The following is a 20055-nucleotide window of genomic DNA, read 5'->3' as shown; positions in this document are numbered from 1 at the left end:
ACTTGTATAAAATAATAATGGTGTCCAATTTATGGGTTAAAAAAGACAGAACTGGAAAAAGTGGCATTTAAAGCAGGAGGGATAATATTAAAGTATTCTAAAGTCCTTATATATTTTGGAAAAGAATTCAAGATATTGTTTAACTCTAGACTTTGAACTATAAAAATTTCAAACAAGTATAAGGTAGAATTAAAAAAAATGACAGAAAAAAGTCTAAATAAATCAATAATCACATAATTCTTATACATATAGTCAAGCTCAAAGTTAAGTGAGAGAAACTCCCAAGTGCCAAAAACAAAGAGGAAACTTGAAGTGAGAGCTTTGAACAGGAGCCAAGGGGGCTTATGTATCATCTGAACTGGATCTAGGCCTGAGGCTGAGGGTTAGGGGCTAAGGATCTGATGCCACAGGCTGGTGGCTGGATGAAGAAGGGAGCTAGGGCTGAACAAGCTACATAAAACCAGGAGATAGAAAGGGGTGCCTCACCCAAGAAATGACCTAGAATGGCTCCATCCTTGAAAAAGAGTACAACTCCTCCCCACCACCCCCCCCCCCCGCCAAACAAAACAAAACAAAAAAATTCCAAGGAAGTTACTGGCAACTAAACCATGGGTGGAAAGAGCCACGGGTCTTCACTATTCTCTATTCTTAAGCACTCTTTAGACACATTCTCTAGAAGTATTCTCTGGAAGTATTTCCATTAATTACAAAAATTAGGCAAATATGCTCACTATCACCTCCACTTCCATTGTGCTGGAAGTCCTAGCCAATGCAATATGATAAGAAAAAGGAATTAGATAAAAGGATTGGAAAGAAAAAATGCAAAATTGCTATTATCTACAGATGATAAGATTGTTTACACAGAAAACAGGCAACTCTACAGACAAACATGAAAAATAAGAGAATTCATCAAAGATGATAGATACAAGGTCAACTTACAAAAACCCTTCGCTTTCTTTTGCAACAGAAACAGTAATAGAAATAAAGACATCATTCACAATAGCAACAAAACAAAAAGGTGCCTAGATATAAACCTAATAAAAGATGTGACAAAAATTCATGGAGAAAACTAATTGAAGGATGAAAGAAGACCTGAGTAGATGCTGAGATAAAGTATGTTCCTGAATCAAAAGTTACATTCATAAAGATATTACTTCTCCCCAAATTAAACTATAAAATCTATACTATTTTTTAAAAAATACCCAAAGGGATATTTTCCAACACAGCTGATCTTAAAGTTCACGTGGAAAAAAATAAAAAAAGGTCCCAGCAGAGCAAAGATAATTTTGAAAAAATATAAAGAAAGGTATTTTTTGTAGCAAAAATTTGAAAACAAGCTAAATATCTAATACGAAGGGAATGGGTAAATGCATTGCAGTATATGTGTGTGATGGAATAAAATGAAGCACTTGAATGAATGAGATTCCATATGTATCGTTATGGGCAGATCTCAAAAATAAAATGTTGAATAAGTAAAGTAACTCTCAGGACCACTTATGTCCACTTAATAGTAACACAACATTAGTATTATTTAGGGATACATATATGGGTCCGTGGATGGTGCAAGAGGTTTACGCTTGACTACTAACCTAAAGGTTGGTGGTTCAAACCTACCCAGTGGTGTTGCAGAAGAAAATACTGGCTATCTGCTTCTGTAAAGATTGCAGCCAAGAAAACCCTATGGAGCAGCTCCATTCTGTAACACATGGGGTCACCAGCGTTGGAATGGACTTGTCTCAGTGGGCTTGTTTGTTTGTTGTTTATGGGTAATAAAAATGTTAAAATGAATGTTCTTGATTCTGGTGAACAGAGAATAGCTTGGGGTGGGTAACGAAGGGGACTTCAAGTTTGTCCCTATAGCTTTTTTTCCCCCCATTTTTATATATACTAAAAAGCTGAACTCCAAATGACAAAGTGTTTATAATTGTTTATTCTGATGGTAGATTTATGGGTGTTTGTTATCTTGTCTGTACTTTCCTATATTTTTTAAACTAAAAAGAGAAAAGAAAAAGGAAGAAAGGAGATAGAGACCCCAAAGGAACTTTATAATAGCTAGGATTCTTATTCAGCACCTGAGAAGTGTGATGGTCAAGATTCTCTTCCCTAAGAATGGACAGGGGAAATGATTTAGTTTGCTAACCAAAAGGTCAGCAGTTCGAATCCACCAGCTGCTTTTTGAGAACTCTTATGGGGGCAGTTTTAGTCTGTCCTATAAGGTCGCTATGAGTTGGAAGTGACTTGACGGCAATGGGCTTTTTTTTTTTTTTTTTTTCTCCCATGGACAGCACATTTCCACCAAGCCCCATACTCCGCCTCCACTCCACTTTCTTACTGGCGGCCTTCAAAGGAGTTGGATTTGTTATGAAGCTGTGGCGTGCTGCTTCCACAGGGCACTTACTGTGTTTAGCTCCGATTCCAAGCTGCAGTTTTTAATTTGTGGGAACACCTCGCTGTATTTGCTCGGGTAGGTGGATGCTAGGTAGGTCTTCACTTGTTCCAAGTTGCTGGCTGTCAAAAAGCCATCTTCAAGGTCAAAAGAATTGGTCAGCAGCAGAATCACCCTGCGGAGCAGACCATCAGATTGGCCTTCACTGACTAGAAAAGCCACAGTCTCCAACTCTTTCAGAAGCCTGGGGCTCTGAGTGGGGCTGCCCATCCCCTCGGCCTCTTCTTTTCTCACTAAATGAGGTCACAGCGGACTCCTCTCCCCTTCAACAAGGGGGATCTGTTGACTGGTGACCCTTTTAAAAGGGCAGGGTGATTCTGAATGACTGATGAAGCTTCAGATAAGATCAGCGATGACAATAGAACCAAACCCACACAGCTAGGCCATCTTTACCTCTGGGCCAGAGCCGTCCAGTAGCGCTTTCTGTGATAACGGACATACTCTATATCTGTGCGGCCCAATATGGCAGCCACTAGCCATATGTGGAGATTGAGCAGTTGCAATGTGGCTAGTGTGACTGAGGAGCTGAATTTTCAGTTTTATCTGATTTAAATTTAAGTTTATAAACGGTTACTCCTTGCTAGTGACCACTATATTGGACAGCGTACCTTCTGGATAATGTTTCTTATATACGTGGTAAAGGACTGCAAAAAGTGAATTCCGTGATCTGTACGGCTCAGCTAGAGAGCTCTTGGCTACTTCTGAGGTGGGAATGGTGGGGCAGACGAAACTAAATTTTGTTGACTGCTCTATTGTGATAAGTGCTTTGAACGAGCTAAGCCGTCCCTCATTCCTATAAGGCAGACATTAGCTTGCTCAAGGCCCCCCAACTACTTGGGGAGGGGTGCAAATCTGAACCCTGGATTAAGGACTCCAAAGCTGGTGCCCTTAACTTCTTGGCATCCACCTCTTCCCAGCTGCCCCTTCAGCTCAGTGCTTTGGGGCCCTGCTTCCCCACTTAAGGCCGGAATTCAGTGGGGCTGCCCAGGCTTACTTTCTTAAGCAGTTCTCGTAGTTGAAGGTGGCCTTGAAGCCATAGATGGAGAAGGTGACGATGCTGGCAAATATGGAGGTGAAGCTGTTGATGAGGGACACGATGATGGCATGCCTCTGGCAGTTGTTAGAGGGCTCGTTGTAGCTGGCAAAGGCAATCAGGCTGCCGAACCCCAGGCCCAGCGAGAAGAAGATCTGGGTGGCTGCATTGATCCAGGCCCTGGGGTTGGCCAACTGCTCCAACTAGAGGGTCAGCAGGGGACAGAGCTGATGAACCCTGGGTGAGAATCTCAAACTCTTGGACCAGCAAGGGAGGGAGGCCCAGAGAAGGGAAGGAACTTGCCTACAGGCTCCCACCAGTTACAAGCAGGCCTGGGGCTGGGTCCCAGCTTTCCTAGCCCCCATAGTGGTGTCACCGGGTGAGTGCAGGGGGGGCGGATCCCACCAGGTAACACCACAGAGGGGGTGACAACAAAATGATTGTCTATAAACTTTTTGTGCAGAAATTATTTTTCATAAAAAATATCCCTGTAGTTAAACAACAAAAACATTTTTTGTAAGCCCAGTTTACATGTATTAACATACCTACAAGGCTGAAACTCTAAGCTAACTTACTCTTTGAACTTTTTACTGGGCTCCAGTCGGAGCCATCATTATTACCCAATCACAGTGCCGCTTCGAATCCTGTCCACATGAGCTATAAGCACGCATTGTTGTTTTTGTTGATGCCGTGTTTTTATAGTTGCTGATTTCATCAAATTTTCTGGTGCTTTAGCTATAATACTGTGGTAATTAGGATTTGTGAACCTATATAAATACCTTTTTTGAGAATGAAGTAGTAATTAGAGGAAAAGAAGGAGTGATATACGGAATTACGATTTGTCAGTAACATTAAAAAAAAAAACCAAAAAAAACATTACTAAGGATTCTGTATGGTCTGGTAGGGAACGAGGTCCACGGTGGGGTGGGGGGGTGGGGGTGGTGACACCATGAGTTACTGCACTGGGTGGCACCAGCCCTAGTGATGCCACTGAGCCCTGGGCCTGAGTCTCATCCATTTCCCAGCAGATAAAACATTTGGGCATCCTTCATGTCATCCATAGCAGCTTACACATAGGAAGTGCACAGAGGAAAATCATAGGATAAAATCATTCAACAACGTATTGAGCCCCTGATTGGTGACCCAGGCACTGTGTGAGTCTGGGTACCCAGAGATGGAGGTGGCGTAGTCTGGAGACTTAGGCCTGGATTTGAATCTCAGAGCTAGCATTAGGGGATACTGGAAAATGTGGGGAACATTTTTGGGGGTGCTACATTTTGTTTCCAGGGTCAGACTTGCTAAATGAAGAATTTGTCCTGCCCCAAAAGTCAGTAGCGTCCCCTGCTGAGGAACACTGGCTATGGGGTGCTTGGAGAGGGGGTGGGCTGGGTAGGGACCATGGAACACCCTGCTGGAGTGTGGATTTGCCCCTGTAGGAAACGGGTGCCATGGATGTGTTGTGAGCAGAGGAGTGATGTTTATGGTAAATAACTTAGTTAACAGTCTGGAAGGTGGGGGGTATGGATTGAATTGTGTTCGCCAAAAAGATATGTTGAAATCCTAGCTCCTGTACCTGTGAAGGGTGCCCTGGTGGCACAGTGGTTAAGAACTATGGCTGCTAATCAAAAAGGTCAGCAGTTCAAATCTACCAGCTGCTCCTTGCAAACCCTACGGGAACTAGAGGGTTGCTATGAGTTAGAATCGACTTAACAGCAGTGGGTTTTTCTCGTTTGGTACCTGTGAATGTGGCCTTGTTTGGGAAAATAGGTCTTTCTTTGCAGATGTTATCGGTTAAGTTAAAGAGGCCATACAGGAGTCCAGTGGGTCCTAATCCCTTCTGACCGATGTTTTATAAAAGGTGAGAACAGAGTCTCACAGGGGGAAGATACTAGGAGAAGATACAAGACAAGAAATGTCAAGAAATGCCTGGGGCTACCGGCAGTTGGAAGATTCTTCCCCTAGGACAGACAGAGGGAGATCAGAGTCTTGCCTACGCCCTAAATTTGGACTTTGAGAATAGTGAGAAAATAAAATTTTGTTCTTTAAAGCCACCCTCTTTGTGATATTTTGTTATGGCAGCACTGGGTAACTAAGACAGTGGGTTTGGGGTAAGATGGGGCAGGAGGCTCCGGCAGCAATGAGTTGGGGGAGGAAATAGTGAGGAGCGGTGGACCTAAGACTTAATGCACCAGAATTCAGAGGGCCTAGGGACTGCTTCGCCCATTGCCATCGAGTCGATTCTGACTCATAGCACCCTACAGGACAGAGTAGAGCTGCCCCATACGGTTTCCAAGGAGCACCTGGTGGATTTGAACTGCCGACCTTTTGGTTAGCAGCCGTAGCTCTTAACCACTATGCTAAGGGGCTGCTTAAGAGGTCCGGGGGTTGGGCAAATGGTTTGCTCTTGGCTACTAACATAAAGGTTGGTGGTCCAAACCTACCTACTGGTACCATGGAAGAAAGTCCTGGCAGTCTGCTTCTGTAAAGATTATAGCCAAGGAAACCCTATGGAAGAATTCTACTCTGTCACACCTGAGGTTGCCATGAGTTGGAATTGACTTGATGGCAATTTTTTTTTGGGGGGTGGGGGGAGAGGGGCTGCCTGGCTGAGTAGGTGATCCAGGGCCCACAGGTAACCCACACCCCTCGCCACAATCTGGTGGGCTCACACCAACCTCCCTGGGTATATCCCACCTTCCGGTCACCCTCCATCTTGTCCCCTTTCCACCCATCCTTGAACACGGCAGGACACCTCTCTCCAGCCCGTACCTTGGGAGTGAACATGTACGCGAGGCCATTGGTGGCTCCGTGGAGCGTGAGGCCCCTTACCAGGTAGATGATGAGCACGCAGTATGGCAGCAATGCAGTGAAATACACCACCTGTGGGCACCAGAGGGTGGAGTCAGCCTCCTGGAGGTGTGGTGGCCCCTTCTTTCCCAGGACAGTTCACCATCCCCATAAACCACCACAGTGTCTCTGGAAATGGCATCGAGATTCTTGATTAGACACAGGTTCTGAGTTTGGGCTGGGGAAATGGGTTGAGGGGATGTGGTTGCCGACATCTCTAACCACCAGGCAATCTTGTATTCAGTACAGATGAGAGAAAAAGGTATTTGTTATGGATTGAATTGTGCCCCTCCTCCCCCTCAAATATGTGTTGAATTCCTGGCTCTTGCACTGGTAGATGTGATCCTGCTTGGAAACAGGGGTTTCCTGTTATATTAATGAGGTTCTGTCAGTGCAGGGTGGATCCTAAACCTAATCACTTCTGAATTATAAAAAGACCAGAACAGACACAGACACACACAAAGGGAGAGGACAGATGCCACATTAGGATCAACTACAAGCCGAGGAACACCAAGGAACACCCGAGGCTACAAACAAGAAAGGAATCAACAAGGCTTGGACCCTGATTTAGACTTTCGGCCTCCAGAACAGTGAGAAAATCAAATTTCCATTCTTTAAACCCACCCGCTGTGGTACTTGTGTCACAGCCGCACTAGCAAACAACAGTATTGTTGTCTCTGCCCTCCACCCTCCCTTTAACCTGACCTTATTTCCAAAGGGATCAGAGGCAGCCCACAAAAATATATCAATCATACTAATACTTTTAAATTGCTAGATAAAGAAAAGGAGCCCTGGTGGTGCTTGGCTGCTAACCAAAAGGTCAGCGGTTCCAACCCACCAGCCACTTCGCAGGAGAAAAATGTGGCAGTCTGCTCCCGTGAAGATTGCAAACTTGGAAGCTTTATGGGGCAGTTCTACTCTGTCTATAGGGTCACTATGAGTCAAAATCGACTCCATGGCAATGGGTATGTGTATTAGATAAAGAAATCAGCACAAAAGGAAAACATGGGCAATCTAGTAAGACGAGTTCAAAGAAAAAGGCAGCTATACACTATGTGTGTGAGATTCTCCCCAGTTTTTACAGGTGAGCCAAATTCAGCGCTGAGCTTCCTAATGGCCTAAGCAAAGCAGGAAACACAATTACTTATAAGATTTATATTGTATCTATACTGGGGAATCCAGCACAACTTGTCCAAGGCAGGGTAATAGAAGCTCCATAGACACATCCAAACTTTCTGAAGGACCGAATTACTGGGCTGAGGGCTGTGGGGACCATGGTCTCCAAGAGCATCTAACTCAATTGGCATAACATAGTTTATAAAGAAAATGCTCTACATTCTACTTTGGTGAGTAGCTTCTGGGGTCTTAAAAGCTTGTAAGTGGCCATCTAAGATACTCCACTGGTCTCACCCCATCTGGAGCAAGGGAGAATGAAGAAAACCAAAGACACAAGGGAAAAGATTAGTCCAAATGACTAATGGACCACAAGTACTACAGCCTCCACCAGACTGAGTCCAGTACAAGTAGGTGGTGCCCAGCTACCACCACTGACTGCTCTGAGAGGGATTACAGTAGAGGGTCTCAGACAGAGCTGGAGAAAAATGTAGAGCAAAATTCTAACTCACCAAAAACAGAAACAAACAAACCAGACTTACTGGTCTGACAGAGACTGGGGGAACCCTGAGAATATGGTCCCCGGACACCCTTGTAGCTCAGTAATGAAGTCACTCCTGAGGTTCATCCTTCAGCCAAAGACTAGACAGGCTTATAAAACAAAATGAGACTAAAGGGGCACACCAGTCCAGGGGCAAGGATGAGAAGGCTGGAGGGAACAGGAAAGCTGGTGATAGGGAACCGAAGGTCGAGAAGGGGAGGGTGTTGACATGTCATGGGGTTGGCAACCAATGTCAAAAAATAATACGTGTACTAATTGGTTAATGAGAAGCTAGTTTGATCTGTAACCCTTTATCTAAAGTAAAAAAATAAAAATTTATATTGTCTCTAAAAGGGTGGTAAAAAAGGGTGGTGGAGGGGGAAACAGAGGTATGGAAGAAGGCCAGCTCTTCCCATGACTAGGGCCTGGCGAAGCTTGTCCATGAGAGCTCGTAAAGGGAAAGTAGTGATGACAGTGTAGGGACCAAGGTCCCTGCCATAAATACCACAGGAAATTGAGTGATCTGATTTTTATGGCAATCCTCATGAAAGGCCTCACTTTAATGGACTTTAAAATTGCACATAAATGGAATTTTCTGTCAACCAGATCCTCTTTTCCTGTTGATAAGCATCACAAGTTCAATGATGTTTTATCTTTGGTTTTCAAGGTAGTTTTGGCAGTAGCCTCTCATATTCTGGGTAGTTCTAACTTTGAGAAAGCCTTAAAATAGAGATCTTCAAGTGCATATATTCAACCAACCATCCAGAATTGGAGTTTTTTCTGTAAACCAACTCATATATGCACCAGAGCCTCTTCTGTAAAACAAAGACCTAGTTTGTAAGACTATTTTTCTCGTGTAGGCAATTCCCTTGAGAGTGTGGTGCTTCCTGTGTGAATTACATGTGGTGACCTGTGTCCAAATGGGTGTGAACTGCATTCGATCCTTTGTTCCCACCAAGGCATGGCACCATCTTCCTGTGAATTTCCAAGGTGATCAGAGTCATGCTCTGTGCCCTGTTACCCTGGAGGCAGCAGGAGAAGGAGGGTGTGTCTTTTATCATGGTTTCTTAGCTGATGTCATCGTAACTGGGGAAGAGTAATAAATCCATCTGAGATTATAAGAAAATAAACCAGATGCAAGATGGAGATAGGTCTATGGAAAAAAGTAGGCATCTGGCCAATGATCTGAATGAACTCAAGAGAGAACTGGAGGAGGGGTAACCAACCTGCATAACCAGTAGGCACAGAAGATGCTTAGGGTAAACGCTGGAATCTCCCTCTCCCCCAGATGAACAAACTCTAGAATTCTCCTCCCCTTCAGATAAGCAAGTTTTCCAGAAGGCTTTCTGGGGTTACCACTAGGGTGGCTCACTTCTCCCCCAACAGGGAAGCTAGTGGGGTTGCTGCACATGTGATCAAGCCTTTTGGGAGAACCCATTTCTGACCATTCTACAAAATTTTTGGAGGGAAAGCAAAGGAGATTCCAAAAGAAGAGCCAGGAAATGCACATAGTCTTTGTCAGGATTGTTGTTGTTACCTGCTGTTGATACAGCCCCTGACTCATGGCGGCCCCGTGCACAATGGAATGAAATGGTGCCCAGTGTACCCCAGCACAGCTTCTGCCCCTTAACTGCAGAGGGAAACCTCTCAGCATTGCCCAGGGCTGGACCAAGACAACCTCTAGGCATCGCTCAGGGCTGGGCCAGAGCAACCTCTTAGCGCTGCCGAGCCTGGACCAGGACAACCTCTTGGCTTTGCCCAGGGCTGTGCCAGAGCAACCTCTTGGCATTTCCTGGGGCTGGGCTGGAGCAGGAGCCCTTGCTGCTTTGCTGCCCACCTTGCCGGTTGACTCGGTGCCCCTCAGGATGCATAGATATACCATGAGCCAGGCCAGGATGAGGCACAGTGCTGGCTCCCACTGTACACCCCCATTCTCCTGGATGGACGGCGAGATATTGAGGGTTTTCCTGTACCAGAAGTACTGCGTGGAGGTGGCCTTCTCACATTCCTCATCGTAGCCTGTGTGGTTACTGTTCAGTGGGCAGACAGACCACGGCAGGGGGTCCTTTGGGATCAAAACAAGCATTATACAGAGAAGATGACAGCTGAGGCCAAAGGTCAGGGGTAGGGGTGACAAGGCGGTGGCCCTGATAAGAACCTCTGGCAGAGAAGGGCCCCAGTCCCCAAAGGGCAGATGGCCAAGGCACCTGAAGGTGGACAGGGAATTGAAGAGTTTGTTGGGGGCACAGCTCAGGGTTGGGGCTAGGAGAGAGGTGGCGTAGGGGGTGTTGGAAGAGGAGACTCTACATTCATCACAATCTCACACATGTTTGTTTGAAGCCTACTGCACTCAACTGTGGGGGCTGAGAGACTGTATACAAATGGACGATGGCCTGACCATCTATGACCATAGAACTCGGACCCAACACTTTTGAAGCAACCAATGCAGGAAGCCAAGCCACAACCTCTGCAGCAATCAGCCCAGAATGGTCAGGACTTGGTCAGTGACCACCAGCTTCCCTATTTTTTGTCCCCACTTCCAACTCAGGACCAGAGAAAGCCAAATATGCTCCCTAAATCAATCATATAGGATGCTCCGCCTCTAGTCAGTCCACCTTCAGCTTCCCTTGCCAACTGCCTCTAACCAGGGCACACCTGAGGCCTTCCCTTTTGTCCACTCTGAAGCTCTCCCACTTCCCTGTCTCCCTTTGAGTCTTAGCCAAAAGCAAGTGATGGTAGCCGACTCCCTTGTTATAGCAACCTCTGAATAAATAACCTCTGCTTGTTCCTACGTGGATGGTCTGTGTGTATTTCCACAAGTCCCTGGCAAGTCTTGGGGTGAGAGACTCGGGTCCTGGCCTCACTGACTGGTGATGGAGACAGACATTCCCGACCATGAATGCTGGGTTTGGAAGCTGAAGGGGATGAGGCTCAGCACCCCTGCGGTCGTCTTGCCAGCATGAGACAGAAAGAACCTGGTACTAATGACTTCCTTTGAGTTTGAATCAAGCTACACCCGAAGCACTTAGAGTCCGGGACGTTCAAGGGCAGAGGCAGTAAGACCCTCCTCTGTCTAAGCCAGCTGGAACTGGGTTCTCTGTGACTTATTACCACAGGGGCCTACATGGGGCATATCCAGTGAATATGACCCAAGGCCTAGTGCCAAACAGAAGTACTGAACTGAAGAGGGGGGAGGGAAAAGTAAATCTGGCTAGGGGGCTAGGGGTCCCATGCCTGTTCTGCTAGGACCAGCCTCACATTGTTTAGATTTGTATGTATCTGGGTTCTGTAAGGAGCCCTGGTGACGTAGCAGTTAAGAACTGCAGCTGCTAACCAAAAAAGGTCGGCAGTTCAAATCCACCAGCTGCTGCTTGGAAACCCTATGGGGCAGTTCTACTCTGTCCTTATCAGGTCACTATGAGTCAGAATGGACTTGACAGCAACGGGTTTGGCTTTTTTTGGGGGGGGGAGGGGTTCTGTAACCTCAGATTTAATTATTCAGAAAACAAACGAACAAACAAAACTCCACTGAAAGAAACAAGTCTGACTACCCAGTGTTGGCATCCACTGCTCCTTGATCTGGGTTGCCTGGGACTGGCTTTGAACATGGAATACCGTGGACACGATGGTGTGTGACCTCTCGGCCTAGGCCTGAAGAGCCCTTGTAGGTGCCTGCTCCACTCTCTTAGAAACCAGCTATCATGTAAAGACCTTTTGGCTCAGTCCCTGAATGACAACAAAGAGAGGCTATGTGGGGGACAGCCATGGTCCCCTGCTGGCAGCCAGCACCAAATCCCAGTCAGGTGAGGAAGGTCCTCTTGGACTTTTAGCCCCAGTTGAGCTGCCCCAGCAGACACCACGTGCAGCAGAGACGAGCTTTCCCCGCTGAGCCCTGCCCAAATTCCCAACCCACGGAACTGTGAGCAACAAAATGGTCATTATTTGAAGCCATGGTTTGTTATAAAGCAGATATCAGAAACACTGGGATTTCAATTCTCTCAGTCCACGTGGCTGGGTAGCTTTCCTCTCTCCACCCTACCTCTCAGGGGCTGGTGGGTTCTAGAAGCCACATGCACTAAGATCAACACCACACCTGACCTGGGAGCTCTTTGTGCTCAGCAGGGCTTAGCACACTCCAACAGGAATGGCAAATACGGGCCTGTGTGCAGACACACACTACCCCAAGACCATGAGCGATAATCACTGATCCACGAGTCATCTACAACATCGTTCACACTGGTCCCAAACTCAGCCCCTGCAGAATCCTCCTCAACACAGCACCAGCATCCTCTACTAAGCAGCTGGAGAAGAAACTGGCAGGAAATAAACTTGGAGGCCTCTGTTGTCTTTGGAAGAAGAAGAGGCTTGGACGTCTGATGGGCCTGAGTGCAAATCCCACCTCACCACTCAAAACATGCTCACTTTGACCACACAGCTGGACTCTCTGTGACTCAGCTTCCTCATCTCTAAAATGGGAATAATAACGTTGCTCTCATAGGATTGAGGTTCTCTTAGGAGAACTTTGGGGTCTACAGGAAAAAGGGGGGCTCAACCTGGAGACAGTCAGAAACCTGGAAAGATAAGTGACAGCGGCAGGAGGGGGAGGAGGAGGGGAAGGGAGAGGAAGAGGAGGAAGGGAAGGAAGGTGGTTACTATCTTGCTGGGTTGGTGAAATCCCTTTCTGTCAGTTCTTTTCACAGGTTTTCCCCCAGCCTACTACACAGTGGTTCTTAAGATTTTGGGGGTCACATCCTTCAGAGAGAACCTGATAAAAGATGTGGACCTGCTTCCCGGAAATGTGCATGCACTCACAGGTGCACAATCTGGCTTACAATTCCAGGGGGCCCATGGACCCCAGAACTAGGAGCTCTCTGCTCAGTTTGGGGTGACTGGCTTCTTCTCATTCTCACCACTTCCTGCCCCTCCTCACACTGTCCCCCTCAACCTCCACTGCCTTCCCCAGGTAGGCGGCCCCTCCCTGCCCAGCCCTGGTGGGCAGCCCTGCTCTCCTTTCCTTCTTGCTTCTGCTCCTGCCCTGGCAGGGGCTCCCGCTTACCTGGAAGGAGTGGAAGAGGTACCAGAAGCCCCAAGCATTGATGACGTTGTAGTACATGGAGAGGAAGAAGGAGACCACCACGCTAGCAACGCCTGTGAGGGAGCAGAGGGCCGGCCCTGAGGACTGCCCCTCCCCCTCTCTGCTGGCATGAGGTGGCAGGGCCCCGTCCAGTGCACCCTCCCAGGACATGCCTGCTGGGACTGCCCCGGCTTTCTGACCTGCAAAATCTGTAAGAAACTTCACCAGGTTTTTGTGATCTTGAAAACAACCACCTGTGAGCACCTGTGAGCACCTTGTAAGGGTGGTTTCTCTTTCCCCAACCTCTTTGCCCTCATCTGGAACATGAAGCTGAGGACTTTTTGAACCGAGTGCTAGGTGCTGTGCTAAGTACTTTACATGCCTTTGGTCCTCACGACAATGTTGTGAAGCGGGTATTATTCTCCCCCTTTTACAGAGGAGAAAACTGAGGCAGAGTCATTAACTTGCCTGAGACCACTCAGGTAGCAAGTGGCAGAACTCAGATTCTGCCTAGTGTGAGAAGCACTTTGTCACTGCCAAGTGCTGCCCCAATGCCAGATCTTAGAGTTACTCCCTCCTTGGCTCACCTGAAGTTGAGCTACTTGGGCCAAACCCTGCCCAGTGGTGGCACAGAGCCAGGTGTGAGGAGGTGTGTCAGGAGTGAAGGGGACAGGGACTGCCCTGACCTCTGGTCAGGACTGCATGGAACCCAGGGTGGGGCTGGGGCTGAGGGAGAGTTGGCAGTGCACACCCACCCACACCCACCCTCCAGAGCCAATGTGTGCCCCATCTCAGTCCCACACTCTGGGACATCTCATTAGTATTTTGGAATTGGTTATGGCAGGGGTACTCCCAAGACCCGTTGCCATTGAGTCAATTCCAACTCATAGCGACCCTATAGGGCAGAGTAGAACTGCATCATAGAGTTTCCAAGGAGCATCTGGTGGATTCAAACTACTGACCTTTTGGTTAGCAGCCATAGTACTTAGCCACTACACCACCAGGGTTTCCATTCACGTGACAGATACCGGCAAATGCTACAAGCCAGGGCTTTTTTTTCTCCCCCTTCCTCCTACACTGGCCGTTAAACATTGACCAGCACCCCACTGGCTGGCACCAATCCCTGGTATCTTTCCTATTGCACAGCAAATGCTGCCTCTGAGAAGCCCCCTGTGATTGCTTACTTGGACAGATTGTAAAACCACACGCCTCCGTGTTTAACACTCATAACCATTGGAGATGAGGCAGCTGTTAGAGTTTGGAGATGATAAGTGAGGCCAAGTGTGAGGACACGTTTCTTGGGCAGCTGAGACTGGGTCATGTACAGGTTTGTGCCTCCTGGTTCCAGAAACGTTGCTTTCCTGCTTGACTCCCTTTCTAGGGGTGGAAGGGGTGGGACTGTGGCCCTTGCTGGTCAAAGTTCCTCCTGTTTGCAGAGGCAGCCCTGGACTGTGAGGGCTGTTCAGGGCAGTTAACCATCTCCTGAGGTGCCCGGGGACACTGGCACAGTAACTCAGGACAGGCAGGCTACGAAGCAGCACCCTCTTGCTATCGGAGCTTTCACAGACTGGCGATATTAGTGGCGCCCCACAGCCTCACAGCGGTCCTATGGAGATTAAGTGAATTCGTGCATGTATATATGGTATAAGCTCACGCCTGGCATGTAGTAAGTGCCCACTCAGAGAGAGATGACATTGTTGTTGCTGACAAGCAGGAAGCAGTTATGTGAATTTCCAGAATAGTTGGCCCTGAGTTACAGCTCCTTTGTTGGGTAGCTATTTGCCTTTTACAGATGAGGAAACAGGCCCAGAGGAGAGAGGTGATCTGGTGTCAGTTCTCCAGGGGGTGACCATCCTCCCTCCCTCACTGACAGCCAGTCCCTCTCACACCACATTCTACCGTCTTGGCCCTCTGTCCACCCCAGCCATGCACTCTCTCCTGGGCCCCCTGCTGACCTTTGTTCCAGAAGCTTTTTCGAGGGATTCCCACCCACACCCCTGTGCTGCCCAAGATAGAGTACCTGGGTCCCCAGGTGGGAGAGGACTGGAGAGGGCCCCACGTACCGACACCACTGAGGTAGGGGCTGATGGTCCTCCAGGCACCAATGCTGCCCTGCCGCATGCGCTGCCCCACCGCCAGTTCCAGGTACAGGAGCGGCATTCCCTCCACAATGAGCATGATGATGTAGGGGACCAGGAAGCTACCTGTGAGTGTCCAGAGCCAAGAGCCATGTCATCGCTGAAGAGCTTCACTCTGCCACCCTCCCATTCTCTGTGCAAACGTCCTTCCATCCATCCTCTCTTCCATTCCTCAGGCTTTCCACTTGTCCATTCATCCACCTACCTTTCTACCCATCCATCCTCCCATCTTTCCACTCAGTCCTTCTGGTTGCATGATTTCCCATCATCACACATACCCACCCTTCTGTATTTCCTCTCATTCGTCTGTCTACCATTATCCATTTATCTTCCCACCCATCAATCCAATCATCCATCCTTCTACCCTTTTATCTTTCCACTCAGCCATCCATCAGTTTATTGGTCCATCTACCCACCCATGAATGATATTGTCTTGTTAAAATATTTAAACACTTCCACCCTGGGTGGTAAATCACCACTGCCCCAAGTCCTTTGAGTGCCTCCTCCAGCCCCTCTGCCAGAAACTTCCATTCCATCTTATATTTCAGCAACTAATGGCTGATCAGAGCCAGGACCATCAAGTTGTCAAGTATTTAGGCTATCACCCTGGCATTCATCCATCCAGCTGTCCATCTCCATACACTTCCCTTGGGCTTTCTGCACAGCCTTCATGCTGCCCCATGAGGAGGTGGTCTATTAGCAACCATTTTACTGAGCACTTAGAGCCAGGTCCTGAGCTGGGTGTGGGATGGGAGGTTAGCATCCCTGCTGGCTGCCCTTAAGGGATCATCTCAGCAGAGGAATTCCAGCTGCCTCCTAATTGCCCAGGGTCACAGAATATACCTTTAGGCCTGATGTCTTCATAGATGAGTCAGGGGCTTGGTGTATGTATGCGGGGAAGCAAAGGGGTCCCCAATGGACAGGACTCTGGGCTCCCACCTCCTGTTACAGATCACCTCTATTTGTATCAGTTTTACATAGCCTTCTTCAGCCTAAACTTCCATTTTAATAAAGTATAACGTGACTAATAAAAATTTCAAACCCACTGGCTTCCAAGGAGCCATGTGCAGGCAAGCACGCGAGTGTGAATGGAGCTATGGAAACCCTCACCACCGTCACACATATGGACAGAGGTGGGGCAGCCTGTGGCAAGGCCACCCACCCACATTGGCCCCCAGCAGATGGCTGACCTGCTGCTTCTCCTGTGGGTCCTGCCCCTTCCTTCTCCTGCCAGCCTCTTAGCTATCCCTCCCTCACCTCCCAGCTCCTTGGCAGTAGACCTGAAAAAGTTCCAGTGGGAGAAGAGGGCAGGTCTTCTGATTAAAATAAAACCCTGACACTATAGCTTCAGGGATTAAGGACTGGTTACAGAAGGTATTGGGAATCCCTGTGTGGTGTAAATGGTTAATGCACTTGGCTGCTAACCAAAAGGTTGGAGGTTTGAGTCCATCCAGAGATGCCTTGGAAGAAAGACTTGGTGATCTATTTCTGAAAAATCAGCCATTTTGAAAACTCTATGGAGCACAGTTCTACTCTGAAACAAATGGGGTCGCCATGAGTTTGAGTCAATTTCACAGCAACTGTTACTTATTTTTTACAGAAGTAATTGGCTCTGTGGGTGTTAAGGTCAACAATGAAATACATATGCTCACATAAATATATAATATTTTTTAAGTGCATCCACTGTGCATATAGGCTGTCTTATAACCCACTTTTCTCACCCAGCTGTATCTCAGTAACATTCCCTCCACTATACAATGTCCTTTACATCACCCTTCAAATGGCTGTATAGCATTCCACTATGAAAATAAACCCAGAATTAATTTAATCAATCCTCAGACACTGTTATGGATTGAATTGTGTCCTCTGCAAAATGTATGTCAACTTGGCTAGGCCATGATTCCCAGTATTCTGTGATTGTCCACCATTTTGTCATCTGATGTGATCTTCCTATATGTTGTAAATCCTACCTCTATGATGTTAATGAGGCAGGATTCAATCTACAAGTTTATGTTGTATTTTAAGTCAATCTCTTTTGAGATATAAGACACAGAAGCGAGCAGAGAGACAGGGGACCTCATACCACCAAAAAAGCAGCGCCAGGAGCAGAGCATGTCCTTTGGACCTAAGGTTCTTGTGCTGAGAAGCTCCTAGACCAAGGGAAAACTGATGACAAGGACCTTCCCCCAGAGCCAACACAGAGAGAAAGCCTTCCTCTGGAGCTGATAGGCTGAATTTGGATTTCTAGCCTACTAGACTGTGAGAGGATAAATTTCTCTTTGTTAAAGCCATCTACTTGTGGTATTTCTGTTATAGCAGCACTAGGTAACTAAGACAGACACAGACTGTTTCCAGTTTTCTGCCATCAGAAACAAAGCTCTAGGACAAAACCTGGTCCACTCGGTTGGTTACTTCTTTGGGATAGAAATTCCAGAAGTAGGATTGCTGAGACAAAGACCAAGCAAAGTCTCTGTGGCCGCAACACGGACAGAAAGGGTGTTTCCACGATACCAGGCCTCAGTATTCCTTATAAATCTCTGTGAGACATGAAGAAGGCTAGCTGGATGGTGTTTTAATTGTACAACATTTTGATTGATTGACTGACCTCTTATGCATCTTCAGTGAGTAGGGCTTCATCCTCCCAGCTTCATCCTTCCTGGCTCATGTGTGGGCCTAGAACAAAATCCTGCTTTCTCATTTCTGGATTCTGCTTTGACTACAAGGCCGTGCTCCTTGTTGCAACACTTTACCAGGTTCCTCTTGATATCAAAGAAGTCCAAGAGACCATCAGGGGCTCTCATTCATGAAATATACGACAATGAAGGTGGTGCCGGCACAACCTGCCTTGGGCAACATTCAAGCCCTTGGTGGTTATAAGGTAATCTCATTTCCACCCAAGGCGTTAAACGATAACCATAAGAGGGTTGGCAAGGTCCATGGAAGGCTTGTCTCATTGACCAGGCCTGCCTGACTGCCCACTGCCCAGAGAAGAGTGGAAATCCTAGGGCCTGGTGCCCAGGTGGCACAGCATGGGGAACTTTAGCCCTGCCCATCAATAATTTCCATTACACACCCCCATCCCACCCCATCCCCAGTCATGCATCCAAATAAACACACATCCAGGTGAATTTGCTCTGCAATCATCTTTTCAACAAATTTAACATCCGTATGCAAAAAAGTGAACCTCAGCCCATACCTCACATTTTATATATGTATGTATGTGTATATATATGTATATATATATATATATATATATATATATATATATATATATATATATATATAAAGTGGATCACAGACCGAAATGTATAATTTAAAACTATAAAATTTCTAAAAGAAAACACATGTCTGTCAGTTTGTCATACTGTGGGGGCTTGCGTGTTGCTGTGATGCTGGAAGCTATGCCACCGGTATTCAGATACCAGCAGGGTCACCCATGGAGCACAGGTTTCAGCTGAGCTTCCAGACTAAGACAGACTAGGAGGAAGGACCTGGCAGTCTACTCCTGAAAAGCATTAGCCAGTGAAAACCTTATGAACAGCAGCGGAACATTGTCTGATATAGTGCTGGAAGATGAGCTCCCCAAGTTGGAAGGCACTCAAAAGATGACTGGGGAAGAGCTGCCTCCTCAAAGTGAGTCGATCTTAATGATGTGGATGGAGTAAAGCTTTTGGGACCTTCATTTGCTGATGTGGCACGACTCAAAATGAGAAGAAACAGCTGCAAATATCCATTAATAATCGGAACCAAGAATGTACGAAGTATGAATCTAGGAAAATTGGAAATCGTCAAAAATGAAATGGAACACATAAACATCGATATCCTAGGCATTAATGAGCTGAAATGGACTGGTATTGGCCATTCTGAATTGGACAATCATATAGTCTACCATGCTGCGAATGACAACTCAAAGAGGAATGGTGTTGCATTCATCGTCAAAAAGAACGTTTCAAGATCTACCCTGAAGTACAACACTGTCAGTGATAGGATAATATCCATACGCCTATAGACTAAACAAGGAAGACCAGCTAATATGACTATTATTGAAATTTATGCACCAATCACTAGGGCCAAAGATGAAGAAATAGAAGATTTTTATCAGCTGCTGCAGTCTGAAACTGATCAAACACGCAATCAAGACGCATTGATATTTACCGGCGTTTGGGATGTGAAAGTTGGAAACAAAGAAGAAGGATCAGTAGTTGGAAAATATGGCCTTGGTGATAGAAACAATGCTGGAGATCGAATGATAGAATTTTGCAAGACCAACAACTTCTTCATTGCAAATACCTTCTTTCACCAACGTAAACAGCGACTATACACACGGACCTCGCCAGGTGGAACACAAAAAATCAAATTGACTACATCTGTGGAAAGAAACGATGGAAAAGCTCAATATCATCAGTTAGAACAAGGCCAGGGCCCAACTGTGGAACAGACCATCAATTGCTCATATGCAAGTTCAAGCTGAAACTGAAGAAAATCAGAACAAGTCCATGAGAGCCAAAATATGACCTTGAGTATATCCCACCTGAATTTAGAGACCATCTCAAGAATAGATTTGATGCATTGAACACTAGTGACCGAAGACCAGACGAGTTGTGGAATGACATCAAGGACATCATCCATGAAGAAAGCAAGAGGTCACTGAAAAGACAGGAAAGAAAGAAAAGACCAAGGTGGATGTGAGAGGAGACTCTGAAACTTGCTCTTGAGCATCGAGCCCCTAAAGCAAAAGGAAGAATTCATGAAGTAAAAGAACTGAAGGTTTCAAAGGGCCTCTCGAGAAGACAAAATAAAGTATTATAATGACATGTGCAAAGAGCTGCAGACAGAAAACCAAAAGGGAAGAACACACTCAGC

The 20055-nt window shown here is 46.8% G+C and overlaps 1 protein-coding gene across 3 annotated transcripts in view; it reads right to left on the bottom strand.

Moving 5' to 3' along the window:
- SLC6A20 (solute carrier family 6 member 20) overlaps positions 1 to 20055 on the bottom strand; it is a 42533-nt gene that overhangs the window by 10505 nt on the left and 11973 nt on the right. Inside the window, exons 2-7 of one of the 3 annotated variants that reach the window (XM_010589868.3) lie at positions 15118 to 15258; positions 13037 to 13128; positions 9818 to 10045; positions 6249 to 6359; positions 3441 to 3682; positions 2399 to 2561 (exon numbers count right to left, since the gene is read on the bottom strand). In XM_010589868.3, the coding sequence (XP_010588170.1) occupies positions 2399 to 2561; positions 3441 to 3682; positions 6249 to 6359; positions 9818 to 10045; positions 13037 to 13128; positions 15118 to 15258 (977 nt within the window). The remainder of the gene's footprint in view (positions 1 to 2398; positions 2562 to 3440; positions 3683 to 6248; positions 6360 to 9817; positions 10046 to 13036; positions 13129 to 15117; positions 15259 to 20055) is intronic. The other 2 variants (XM_003409700.3, XM_064274676.1) reach the window with 2 other exon arrangements.

This window comes from Loxodonta africana, chromosome 22, assembly GCF_030014295.1.
Source record: "Loxodonta africana isolate mLoxAfr1 chromosome 22, mLoxAfr1.hap2, whole genome shotgun sequence".
Taxonomy (NCBI): Eukaryota; Metazoa; Chordata; class Mammalia; order Proboscidea; family Elephantidae; genus Loxodonta; species Loxodonta africana.
Note: the sequence above shows the minus strand (reverse complement) of the source record. Positions and strands in the feature narration are given on the sequence as shown.